The sequence below is a fragment of the Haliaeetus leucocephalus genome, unplaced genomic scaffold, assembly GCF_000737465.1.
Source record: "Haliaeetus leucocephalus isolate CR32 unplaced genomic scaffold, Haliaeetus_leucocephalus-4.0 Scaffold657, whole genome shotgun sequence".
Taxonomy (NCBI): domain Eukaryota; kingdom Metazoa; phylum Chordata; class Aves; order Accipitriformes; family Accipitridae; genus Haliaeetus; species Haliaeetus leucocephalus.
The window spans coordinates 3145270-3158762 of NW_010973093.1; the positions used below are offsets into that span (position 1 = coordinate 3145270).

Consider the following 13493-nt stretch of genomic DNA (forward strand, 5'->3'; position numbering starts at 1 on the left):
ACTTCAGGAAGCCAAATGAGAATATTTGGGGAAGATAATAATTACTGGCATACGCAGATTTGTTCTTTGTTGGAACTACAGAGAGTTTATCATACAACTGTATAATTCAGAGTTTAAACAAATTACTGTATAAATAATAAATTTTGTTTAGCTAGAGGAAGGTTTCCAGTATTAAACACGACAAATTGTTCAAGGTGTCAAAAAAAAAAAGAGTTCAGGTTATTTCTAACTTGCCCTTTATGCTTCTTCTCTGTAGTTTTGGACTCTCTATGTGCTAAGAGTTAAATTTTTAGTAGCTCATTTACAGTTGTTACTTTAGAAAAACAAAAGAAATCCACTGAATTGGTGAGTAATACTAGCAGTCTCACAGCATTCCAGTTAGACTGGCAGATTTTTTTACAACAAGGAAAAGAATGTTGTCTGTATGGATTTTTGGCATTTGGGGGCTTTTTGTAACTGACAGTTCTTGAGGAAATTATCTATGTATGTCATGGACATCATGCTATTTCAGAAACTTTTGAAAAGACTCACAAATTTTAGGTCTGGATTTTCAATTTCAGGAGAAACCTTCTTTAGATAGTAGAATATTCTCCAAATCTAGTGACATATATTTAAATTCTTGATGTGAAATTTTCTAAAGCAAAAAGGAGCTGTAAATTTAGATAATAAATCAGTGAGCGTCTAGTCAAAAGGGTTGTATGAATAAGTGCTATTTTTTTGGAACACAAAAATCTAAAAGAATAGTCTCAAACACTTTACTAGTAACTGTCACTTCTGGAAGACCTGCTGTGTATTTATGGTTTATCCATCTGGCTTACAATAGTACAAAAATGTTACATTATTCTTAAAATGTTTTCTACAATTTGAAATGTACAAACAAAACTGATAGCTTAAGAAGTTGTATGTATGTAGCCAACTTCAGGGTTTAATTTTTGAATTAACTGGAAAATACTTCCTCATGCAGGGAAGCTGAATTGCCAGTAGTAAGAGAGAAACGCAACTGTCTCTGTGACCTCATGAAAGTGCCCAAACCGCAGCTGGTATCCAAGGTAAAGTATGGAAATGTGCTCCTGAGGATTTTTTCAAAGAAACAAAGTAATGATCAATTGTTCCACCAAATCTATGGTGTACTTCTGGATTTCTTCACTGGTTCATGAGTATATCAATGCGTACCAGGAGGGATGTCCTCACAGCTTACTACAGAATATATGGAATTGCTGAAGACTGTTGCCTTAAGCCCTTCCAGTCTCATTCCTTGAAAACATTCCAGACTTGTAGTGTGACATCTTACTCAGACAAAACGCAAGAATGAAATAATACAGTACAGATGTTTCAAAAACTGTTCATCTGCCTTTTCTGGGAAAAGAAAAAGGATAACTTCCCAGTCAATTTCAACAACGAAACTGTAACGTGGTTGTGCAAGCCACAGAATTGTAACACTGCCTAAGAGCAAGGATATAATCACAAAGTTAATACATTCATAAGAAGACAGACAATATATCCATATGTAGGTCCTGTTTCATTTTAATGCAGATAGTTTGGAATTGCCCATCTGCTCAGTATTTCAGAAGTACAGAATTTTCTGCTCTGGTCAGGGTTTCTGAGAGGTTCCTTTTCCCTCTGTCCAAAGATGGGGAGGCTCAATTATGACTGTTTCAGAGAACATGTGTTAACATGACAATTTAGAAAGAAAAATCAGTTTTACTTTGAGTAATACAAGACAAGGTAGCAACGCTTGATGACCCAAGGCTACTTCCCTAGTATCACAGGCATCCACAGCATGTAATCTATTCCATAAACTGATTAAGCTTAAAAATAGGGGTATATCAATTTATTCTTGTCCTTGGTAATGTTTATTGTTCTGCTTTCATAGTTCTAGAAAGTTGTGTCCTCTGTAATTATTTTAGAATTCAGAAACATCACCTGTGCAGTCTTCTTTCCTAAGTTTTTCCTAATAGGGTGAACCTTCATTCCCTTCATTATTGGAACACCATTAAGTTTATTTTCATGACTAGAATTATGCAAAGCATTATTTTCTTGTCCTGCACAGTTCCACTCCAGAATTGCATTAGCCTTTTTCACAGCTGCCGCATTTGTGGCTGAAAGACACCAAATCTTCTCTCCTGCACAGCACCTAAAGGTGATCTTAGCTAATGGCGTTTTTAAAGTGCTTGTTGAACTTGCTCTTTGGGATATTGCATTATGTTTCCTCCTGTGTAATATTCTAGTAATCCTTTACACTGAAGATGCTTCCTAATGTAAGTACAGCCTATGTTTTGAGTTACCATTCATATAAAAAAATATATATATTTTTTTAAAAAGTATATTTTAAAAATTGGTCAGAAGACTAATACTTAAGACATCTATGAATAACCTTCAAAGACACCCTGCTGTGCCCCACAGCAGTCTTCTCTGCTCATCTTCCTGTTCTTACCAAGTCATGTCTACAGTTTTCTGCTTTTAGTAAAATTTTAAGACATCTGCAACTAACATTTTTGTAATTTTGGAAAACAAGAATCTGAACCTCTCGCCCATACAAGGCATTGTTTTTAGAGCAAAAGCTGACCCGAGCATTGCTGTTTCAAGGTTTTTTAGTCAACCAATAGAAATGTTATGTTCAGAATGAAGATGTTACAAGATGAATTCACTGATCTCAAAAAAAAAAATCTTATTTCAACTCCTTAATTATTGGAGGCTGAGAGAAGCCTGACAAGTTAGGAGAAAACTGTCCCAATATAAACAAAAGAATAAGAAATAGCCAAATATACATACAGGTATTCTTTCAGATGGAACTGTTACAAATAGTATCATGTGCAATTTGGAAGTTATGTGGCCGAATTTGGAACCTCACATTTTCTTCCTCTTAACATAAGCAAATAGTTAGTATAACTTTTAGCAAAAGAGCTAAGCCTGCACCTGCCCTGAGAACTGTTGGAGTTCACTCTGAGAGTGATACTTAGTCAACTTAAAGGACTTCTCACAGCTGTCCAGATGTCTCTACTAGCAGCCAGTTTGTGCTCACACTCTGCTCTTCTTCAAGAGCTCACAGATCCTGAGAACAGGAGAGAAACAATAAAGGAAGACAAGCATAACATTTTGAAAAGGGGAATGAAGTCAATTTTGTATGAAGCCAACACTTGTCATTCCTTTAAAACTTGTAAAAATAAAATTTGCTAAACGGTAAAGGTGTTAAGAAGGACTATAAATATTATAGCTTTGTATGTCTATATTTTCTTCTCCATTTAGTTTACTGAATTACATGATTGGGATACTGTTAAGATAGTGATAAATGCTACTCCCTGTGACCTCTTTCTTCTTTTCTTCTGTCTTGTAGAGTTCAGCGTAATGAAGTTGCAGGCACTGGCTGCTGGTTTGTAAACTGAAGCTCGGTTCACGTGCCATTAGGACTGAAGAGTTTGTGCTGCAGCATCCTGACAAACTGGATTCTCAGCATGAGCTTCAAAGTGCGCTGTTTAACAAAATAAGAGACAGAGATTATGTCTTAAAGCATTGTGCAGATATGCCACAGGAAGGCAACAAAGATTCACTGTGTTTTCAGTTTTTAAAGTCATTATCTGTAGCCACAAGATGGCGGTTTCTCTTCGTATTTCTGTCACAATTGACCTGAGGTTTTTTTTTTATGTCAATGATTTATACTTCTACAACTCTGAATGGAGCCATTCAGCCTGTGCTTGCTTTACACACATTAAGTATTAAACCTGACTTGCTGCATTAGTCTCTTAAAACAATTGTTTTTCAGAGGTAAGAATGGCAACGCTTAGTGATAATGAAATCTTCCTGAACATGAAGTATCGCTGTGGATAAGAAGTCTGTCATGTCATAGTTGAACAAAAAAATCCAGGTTTCACTTCAGCTAAAGTCAAGGCTTCTCTTAGTAGCTCTTTATGTAACTAATTCAAGCAAATGTTTTTTGTGGTAAACTAGCTCTAGGGACTGAAGCTTTTTTTTCCCCTTGAAGAACAGAGGTGAATCAGTACCTCAAGCACCTTGCTAAGAATTTAGACCCTTACTGACTATAAAATGAAATGGCTATAACATTTTTCTTTAGTAAAACTAATAATATGATGGGGAGGACAAATGCACAGGCAACGTGATATTCTAGTTACACTGTATTATTTGATGGTTCTAATTAAATCCCACTATCCCAGCACTTCAAGTAGAACAGTGGTGCTGTGTGTGAAAATTTGAAAGGAAGGAAAAATTCAGGCAGAGAAGCTAAAACCAAGCCAGTTTCTCTGTGAAGTACCTGCTACAAACCGCAGCAATCTTCTACTGCAGGTGTTCATTTCCCAAACTGCAACCTGTCTGTCTCTAAGATTCTTTTTCATTTTCAAGAATATAACTATAAATTATATTATTCAATACTTCTTAAGTATACTTGCAACCTGGTCTGGCAGATGAAATTCAATGTAGATCAGTGTTACTCACTGACTAACTATTAAACAAACAGTATTCAATTCACACACTGTGCAACAGACAGAGTTGGCCGTGCGGCTGCACACACCACAGGGGCTCCTTCCAGGCATTACTGCAGCAGAAATACTCCTGAATCCACAGCCCCTATGTTGTTACGCTGCCATTACTACAGAAGTTTCTAGTACATTCTTGAAAGATCTTGGGTTTTGCAAAGTTATACCTTTAGGTCCCTGCTGCAAGAAAAACATGAGTTGTGCTTACTCAAAAAAACCTGAGAAGGTCCAGTGAAAATTGTGAGCATCTGTACATGTGATCATCTGGCTGCCAGATGACATTACAGACACAACTGTACTTCTCACACAGCCCCGAATCAGAGGATGCCATTGCTGGATCTCAGTACTAGCCCTGTGCAGAGCTTTACCTCAGCAAGCCCCAGCTGCTGCTCCCTGCAGCAGGAAATGAGCCAGTCACAGGGAATGGGTGAGGGCCCCAAGCAGTGTTTGACAGAAACCTCTCTTTACACTTCCAGTGGTTATAGGCTTTGCTTGATGCATTTTTAAGGCTTCCCTATGGTAACAGTCCTCTTGTAATCTTCTGGCCTGTATTTGATGGTTATTTAAATTAGAAATACAATTTAACAATCAAACTGAGTTTGGTAAACAAGTGATGTGCAATAAGAAAATGAGCAAATAGCATTATCCACAGAGTAACTAGGACCTCCCTTAGAAAGGGGTTACTCAGTACAAAGAATAATGAAGCACAAATTACTAAAAAATTCTAAACCTGTGCGCATTTTGGTCTTCCTACACACAGATACACAGAGGATAACACAGCTTCAGTATCACTGCCTTACCTTGGTTTTTAGTTAAAGTGGTAGTAATCCATCCCTTCCTTCAAGTTCAGCGTGTTCAGGTTTGTTTCAAATGCTCCACCTGTCAAATCCTGTGAGGGAAGAAAAAGAGAATTAGATCAACCAGACAAACTCCTTTCAGGTTGTAACAGGTTTTGGTAAGTTGGTTCTTTAGACCAAAGAAGAAGGTCCCATTTGTGGAACTAAACATAAATAAATAAAGGCTCAGAAACATTTCCATTCAAAGATTAAGTGTATGCTGAAAACTTAGTGTTCAAATTAATATGAGGGGGTGGGGTGGGCAGATATTAGACACCGCATTCTCCTGCTGTGTAGAGCACAAGGGCTATACTAAGCTCTGCAGATTTTGTTTTCTAATGCAGGCATTTTCAGAGACTGGACCAAGGGAATGAGTTTGACAAAACAGTGATTTTTGTAGATTTTGAACAATGATTAGCTTGTCCGATGAACAAACCTTTCATCAAGTAACTGAAATACTTTGCATAGTTAAAGATGTTTCCTTTTGAGCCCTAGTTACATTATCTGAACAGGAACCTGTTCAGATTGCTCCATGAGCAATCTTGCAAGGCAGTGATGTCATTAAGAAAACATGACACCTTCAGCGTTCCTACTTTGTTCTTCCTGAAGTCCTTAATTGTACTGATCTTCAGGAATCTCACCAAAAAAAAAAAAAAATGAATTGAACCTCACAACACTGTAGGAGGTAAGTAAAGAGATCACTGGTGTTCTTTTGGTTGGCCCAGAGCAGCAATATTGACATTTTAACAATGTACAACAATACTGCAAGTGTTTAGGACAGGAACTTACAAAAACAGCGTCCAACTGAAACTGTGGAATTAAAGGAGGTGGAACGCTACACTTTGGCTAGAATAATAGGCTTCAAAAAATTTCTCTGGGATCTTTAATGAACCTGATTTCAGAAACTAAGGTTTCTGTCCCACATGGAGGACTGTACAGCCAGCTTCCCAGCTCACTGTGGACCCATCAGCTGAACTGCTTATAAAAGTGCTTATCGTATTTGGGTGTTGCTTGGAAGCCTTCCATTCAAGAACACTGCCCTCTCCGTCAACAGGGGGTCTAATAACAAAACAAGCTGACCTGTCTTCTCCAAACCTCTCCATTGTTTCTGCTGCCTGAATTTATATAGGAAACACTGTGTGCATACATTTCAAACTTCTTGCCCAAACGAGCATGCTATGCCTGAAGATCACAGATTAGCTCTCCTTTCTTCTATATAATTCTCATCTACCTGCCACATTCTTCTATTTTCACTAGCAATGCCAAAAAATAAAAAGATGACATAATCTGATCCAGAACTTCAACAAAAGACAAAACCACCAGTCATAAAATTCATAATTGAACTCTGATCTTTACTAACCCTAAAAAAAGCATAGCTAATGAATAATTTGAAGTGCAGGAAAGGGCCCACGGCTTTTTAAGCAAGGGCTCCACTTAAGGTAACCAATTTCTTACCTGAGCAATAAGGCCCCGATTGTGAAAGATGTTTAGTACTTTTTGTTGTTGTTGGTTTTTTTACTTCCTGAAATCAAGAAAATACTTGATGGTATTTAGTACTTTGAAGGACTGGGTCCTAGTTTTGCAATTCAGTTTAAGATCCCAGACTGTCACTGGTCCATCTGCAAAACTTAACACACCAACAGGGAATTCCACTCAGAAATGTAGGCCTTGATTACGACCTTTAGCCTCCACTAATGATTTCATAAACCCAAGATTTCGCAAGTTAGGACATAGGGTATGGAACAGTTGTGTTTAGCTTGCTGAAAAATCAACCTGCTCAAAAGAAGGGTTAAAAAAAAAATATATATATAAAAGAGCCCAGATGCTAAATTAAGCAGGAGAGTTAAATCTTTCATTCGCAGAGCACAAGACTGAAGTGACAGAACAAGGCAGAGTTTTACAATAACTGGTCTAACAGTAAATTTACTGAAAACTTTATACAATCAAACTAGTGTAATTACTGAGACAGAAAAATAAAAATCCCTTTCATTTCAAGCACTTGGAATCCATGCCAAAACAGGGCACAATACATGATTTCTAAGCATTTTGCTTTTACCTCAAAGCGAGAGAAAACACCCAGTGCAGACCCTTACGTGACGTGGTACTGCAGGCTGCTACACAATTTTGACAAGCTAAAGCCAGAATTTTACTCTCTTCAGCAAAAACTTACACATGTACACACACACACACAGAGCAGAATTTCAGCTACAGCCATTTGTGAAGACATTTTAAAATGCAAACTGAGCAAAGATCACAAGGATGACTGCTTTTCCAAGTATGATTTTATATGGTAACAAAGTAATGCCAATGCTAGCAAGGGAGGAACTGCCTGAAAAAATAAATAAGCAAACACTGCTCCCAACTACATGTCCAGCAGAGTTGTTTCTTGCAAACAGCTCGCTCACTTCCTTACTTAATAAACATACCTAATCTTCAAAATCACCCTCTTAGAGCTGTATATAAACATGCAGGTTTTGCCTGTATCAAAACTAAAAATAATCCCCTATCAAGAACAGCAACATGAAAGACAATAAGGTCTCAGGACACTTCCTTCTTCAGAAGGATGGTGATGAACTTATGTTGGTAAATAATAAAGCTAAATTTGGAAGTCTGGGATGTTCAGGAATTTTTTAATTACTTTTGTTTAAGAAATTAGCCAAAAGAATCTGCAGCTACTTCTGCCTTACCTAAACGTCCAATAGTTCCGTGCAACATGGAGCTAGGTCGTAGTTGTTGCATTGACAGCTGTCTACACAAGAAACGTCCGTGCGTTCACTAGGGTTTTTGTATGTTTGCTTGCTGCGTGACCTGAAACACAGGGCTGGGTAAAGCTACTTCCCCTAAATAGTTTGAAAATACAGGTCATTTGTAACCTCTTCAGCACAGGAGTTTTGTTTTTCTCCTTACAGTATGCGCAAGGAGAGCACCGTTTTTGCAGAGGAATTTTGTGTCTCAGATGTAGTATTCCACAGCAGCCTGGGACTTTAACTTGTAACAGCAACATTATTTGCACAGTTTGATTTGATAAATCTGGATGAATAGCATCAGAGAGGCAGCGATAGCTATTGCAAAAAAGACAACATTTTCCATTTGATGCAGTCTTAATATTTTACGTACTTGTCCGCTATCCTACTTTTCCTATGCTCCCACTTTCAAAAAGCATGTTGGAAGAAGAAATGTAGAAAAGGTGATTAAAGAAAAGCAAGTGGGATGTTTTGTTTTTAGCTGTTCTTCAGATGTGGGCTGCACAGAAAGCAAGGCAAACTCAACCCGTAAATACAGCAAAGATTAACCCTCAGCATTATACCTGGCCTGCACAATATCATTGCAGATGAATGAAAAAGTTCAATACTTTGCTCTTCTCAACCCATTATAGAAACTATTTCCTTTAGTGGTCAGGTCTAGAAGCTTGAAAGCTGCTGCAGACAGGCTACCTGAATTATTTTAAACCACAGACTTTTATCAACTTGTTTTGTTTTGGTAGAAGACTATTCTCCATGACAAAACTACTGCTGAAAACAGTGCCCGTTTCAATCCACCCACAACCTTGCAAGTAGGAAGAGTGGGATTTCATGGATTTTGACAGCCTCCACAAAGACTCCTAATAGGAATGAAATACAGCAAGTACAACAACAGCTGAAAGAGGTTACTAAAAACTATTCCTTAAGATCAGCTGCGAAACCAAATGGTAGGAAAAAGGAGGGTCCGGCAGACTTGGTTCGGGAGTGGGACTTGGAGCACTGCTACTTGCTTCCTGAGACCCTCTGGTTCCTTTTCTCTCTCCACTGGGTTTATATTTCCTACACTTTGCTACAGATATATTTATGGGTTTTATTTCTTTCTTACGTAGTCTGTGGTTTCTCAGGTGATAACAGGGTATTAGGCACCGCTAACAGAAAAATCCGGTTTCAGTTCTTTATTATAAATTTGTTTTTCCAACACCCTGATTATCTGTCTTCATAATATTAAAATAATAATATGGTATAACAACATAGGTGAACTGTGAGGTTCATAGTATTAACAGGTATTTTTAAAATCTGTAGAAAGGTAAGCGCCATTAGGGACTTTCACTATGTTGTTATGCAAGTTCATTATCAGCATTGTTCTTTTCTGTTTGGCCACTATTTTGTTTTCCCAGTGCATAACGCTGCTGGAACTCCACATGGATTGATGTTTATTTACCTCTGCACTAGGGTGTTTTTGCCATCAGCTCTTATAACACCAACATTCACAGTAGCTGTGTAATTCAGTCATGAAGTGAGAGGGGTAAGGGGTAACTTGCCTGCAGTTTCTAGAGATTTGGCTCCATACAAATAGCTTTTGACTTTTTTTAACTTCTAAAAAGTGACCTGCTTCAAACACAGATTTTAGAAGCAACTTTACAAACTCTGAAACTGTTTCAAGCAGGTCAAACTGTATTTCCAAAGAAAATACTGCATGTTACTTAAACGATACTATGGCTTATAGCGTTCTGTGATCAGCAAGTAGAAAATGCTCAGTGGCCAGGAGTGGAAAAATACACTGAAATCACAACTGAAGCCATGGACCAGAGTTTTCAGGCAAGATGTTGTATAATAGTCTCATTGTAAGGGCTTCACAAATTAAATGTGCTTTATAACAGGTTCCACAGATGTTTTGTCTAGGGACTTCCACCCACCATTATATGTAGTATGAAAAATTAAATTAGTTGTAATATTACTAGCTTATCCAAGAGTTTATCAACCAACAGTACATGATAATGCCCTAAGGTACTTTCAGTCTGGCTTTACAACTCATAGTTACGATCTCAGAGTTGATCGTAAAGTCGGGAGTGCTAAGTTAAAAGCAGGCTGTACCAGATGAGATGAGATTCAGCTAATCAATCTTTGAACAGATCTAGTGCAGCATTAGAATGTCGGTGTTTATATGTAGCTACAGGTTTTAATTACTGTTAGAGACTTTTTTACTAGCATTTGCAAATAGAATGTATTTTCTGTTTTGCTTTAAAACTTCTGTGTTAACCCATACACTGTGCTCTGCTATTTTAAATGTAGCAGCAAAATAACTGCTGGTTATCATCTTCTAGTTATGTTATTAGGTCAGTTAAACCATTTGAAATAAGAAAGTTACAAGAGTCGGGCACAGAAGCAGCTATGGAATTGGCAGTGCCAAAGAAAACGGCTTTTAAAGTCTGATTTAAAAAACAAAGCCTTTGCTATACAGAGGGCAGCAAAATAATAGGAATAAACGAGGCCAGGTGGCTGACTGTATGTGTTCATTTATGTTATAATGTTGGGCAAGAAAGTAAAACAGATCCAAGCGCCTTTACAGAAGCTGCACCTTTGATTATTCTTAATACTACTTTACTTAATACTGCTTTTTTAAATCCCTGAAATACTCTGCACAGTCAATTTGATAAAAAAGGCCATTCAATTGCATAGTAAAAGCTTCTGGGAAAAGCTATTTACCGTGAATAGAAATTCATTTTTCATAAGGAGCAAATACTGATTTTTGCACATAGAGCTAAGGCTAAAGGTGGTACTCACCAGCTTCACACAGATAATGAAAGGTGGAGTTGCATCTCTGAAGTGACGTATAGGAATTTTTCGTTTTGGTGTCTCCTGCAGGAAAAAGCAGCAGACTTTAGTAGAGAGGCACAGAGTGTTACTTTTGTTAGCTTAGTTTTAGGAGCTACTAAACACTAAGAGGGGAAAAAATTATTTTGAGGCCTCATGCTAAATAGTCCAGCTGGTCACATCTTCCACTCATTATTTTGCCAGTCATTTCAAGTACCCCTTATTTTCTTACCCTAATCTTTCAATACAATTGTGTTTCTCTGAACAAAGTTACACACTACACCAGATGCGAATTAAGAGCTTTCTGCTTTTGAAAGAAGGTCTCACTGCTCTCCTCCACTGCTTCTTCCTTACCTCCAAGCTCTACTTCTACCCCTTTCCCAAACAATTCCCTCTTTCATCTGATTGCAAGGTATGCTGCTTTAATAGCCTACCCCATAAAAAATATGTTCTTTCTTTTTTTGGCAGTTTAATTTTCTGCCACTTTAGTAAGCTGCACCAGCTTACTGTGCCAGCAGCGAAGCATTAGAGCAGGCACAATAGCGGATACAAAGGAGAATCTTTCCCTCTCAGTGGGAGCTGTTAAATGGCTTATGCCCAACTGGGACTTCACCATGGATCCAAGCTGCAGAATTTTCTGAGGATTCACAACAGGTTGCAGTACAATCTTCTTTACAACTGATCTGAGAGGATGGGTATGTCTTAGGAAGACAAATGCACAGGATCTGTAACAATTCTGCTGACAGTATTACTGCACTGGTAGTTAGTGAGTCCTCAGTATTTCAGGTCAAAATCCTGCACTCCAACTGTTTTCATGCAGCTGAAAGCACTCATTAGCTTCCCAGTATAGAATTTGATTTTACAGTTACTCTAGTCTAATCACAAGCTATATCTGAGGAGGTGCCCCTCCTCTCCCTCTACCCCTCCCTCAGTCCTACTCCCATCAGATATAAAAGGATCATGCAACCTCAGGGTAATTTGATTCACAAGATAACTTGCTGAAAAGCTTATTTTGAGGGTTTCTTTTCTGCCAGAGCAACTAACTGAATCAAGTCATCCTTTAGCTGCAAGATTGCAAGACCCATTATAAACAAAGCAGTGGAAGTGTGTGGCTGAGGCCAGTGAGCGAAGTCAGACCACCCCTGCACTTAGAGTGGCTAAGGGGTAATGTCAAATTGCACTCTCGGAAGACCGCGCTCACAGGATCGGGTCCAATGCCCAGTGAAACTAAGAACTGTCTTTTCACCAACTGTTGTAGGGACTGAATCTGGATGAAGCTTTACTCCAGGTCTTGAGCTAATTGCTATCATTAAATTAATACTGCAACAAGACAACATTTTTCTTCTATATGGTTTGTTTATTGCCATCTAAATATTGGCCTTCCTTGTCTAGGGAAGAAAATGTTGCTGCCTACAATTTTAGGCTCCCAAGGATCCTATTAAAGCTTTATTCAGATACAGTGTAACTATAATATACAGATAGGTTACAATTAATCACAGAAGCTTACTTTACTTTAATAGAGATTTCACTTTTATCCATCATGAGCCAAATTCTACCCCCACTTAAAAGAAAAAACTGTCAGTGAAGGCTATGTTTTACTCCATCATTGGAATCCTTTCAGAGTGTATATATTTCTGTCTTTCTAAACTGACTTCAGTGAGTGTGAGGTGCATAGTTCTGGCTCCATAGTTCACACTCCAGTATCAATCCCCAGCTATCTAGTCTTCTGTCACGGCCTCCTTAGCAAAATGAGTTGCCATACAATATTTAAAATCAGTGATGTATTCTTTCATCACATTTCCCAGAACACTTCCAGATCACAGTAAAGAATGCAAGAGTACTTACAACTAACCTCAGATTCTTTATAAGTGTAGAATCCTTTTGTTATTTTCTTTTCATCAACATCACAAAACGCAGCTACCTGGCAAAACAGAAGCAGAGCATTTCAATACTGTTCTTTGCTACCAGCAGGTATTTCACAGGCAGTGTATCTACGTAAGTAATGCTACAGGTATGTGAATGAACACAGCAATAGGGCAATGCACCCTGGTCCTCCTATGGAGCTTAAAAATTAAATCCTTTCCAGGTGTATCTTAAGGAGATGGGCAAAGTTTGCAGTTGTCTATGAGAATGTTGTTTTTATGAACATGAGAACAGGTGATCTAAGCTACTGACTGGGTAAGAGAAAACCTCTATGAGATCAACTTCATCCCAAGTGATATGCTAAGTAAACTAAAACCAGAGACTAGCCTCCTCATTTTGGCACTTCCACTAAATATCTAAGCTTATATAATACAAATCTTCCTCTTTCTGCCCACCCCAAGCATATCATCTACCACCAGATACCTCAGTACAGCCGTGCTGCTCTATTGCTTCAGATGCTCTGGCAATACTAGCCTCAATTCTTGGTCATAACACACCAAGTTTGGGAATTCCTATGGTTTTGGACTTTGTGTTTTTCAACTGAGAAGTTCAGCAGATTTGGTGTTTAAACACATATAATTACTGCTTCATTTTGGTTATTCTTACTGTAGTTATGGAAGCATTATTTGCAGCCCTAGTTGCCAAACATTTCAGATGGTTTTTTATTTGCATTCTTTATAAATATGCAG

At 38.0% G+C, this 13493-nt stretch overlaps 1 protein-coding gene across 1 annotated transcript in view; it reads right to left on the reverse strand.

Annotated features, from left to right (window-relative positions):
• Positions 1-2452: 2452 nt before the first annotated feature.
• The window catches only part of B3GNTL1 (UDP-GlcNAc:betaGal beta-1,3-N-acetylglucosaminyltransferase-like 1), a 129797-nt gene continuing 118756 nt past the window's right edge, over positions 2453-13493 (reverse strand). Inside the window, exons 9-12 of the mRNA XM_010579428.1 lie at positions 12734-12802; positions 10852-10926; positions 5291-5379; positions 2453-3469 (exon numbers count right to left, since the gene is read on the reverse strand). Coding sequence (XP_010577730.1) covers positions 5299-5379; positions 10852-10926; positions 12734-12802 — 225 coding nt within the window. The 3' untranslated portion in view covers positions 2453-3469; positions 5291-5298. The remainder of the gene's footprint in view (positions 3470-5290; positions 5380-10851; positions 10927-12733; positions 12803-13493) is intronic.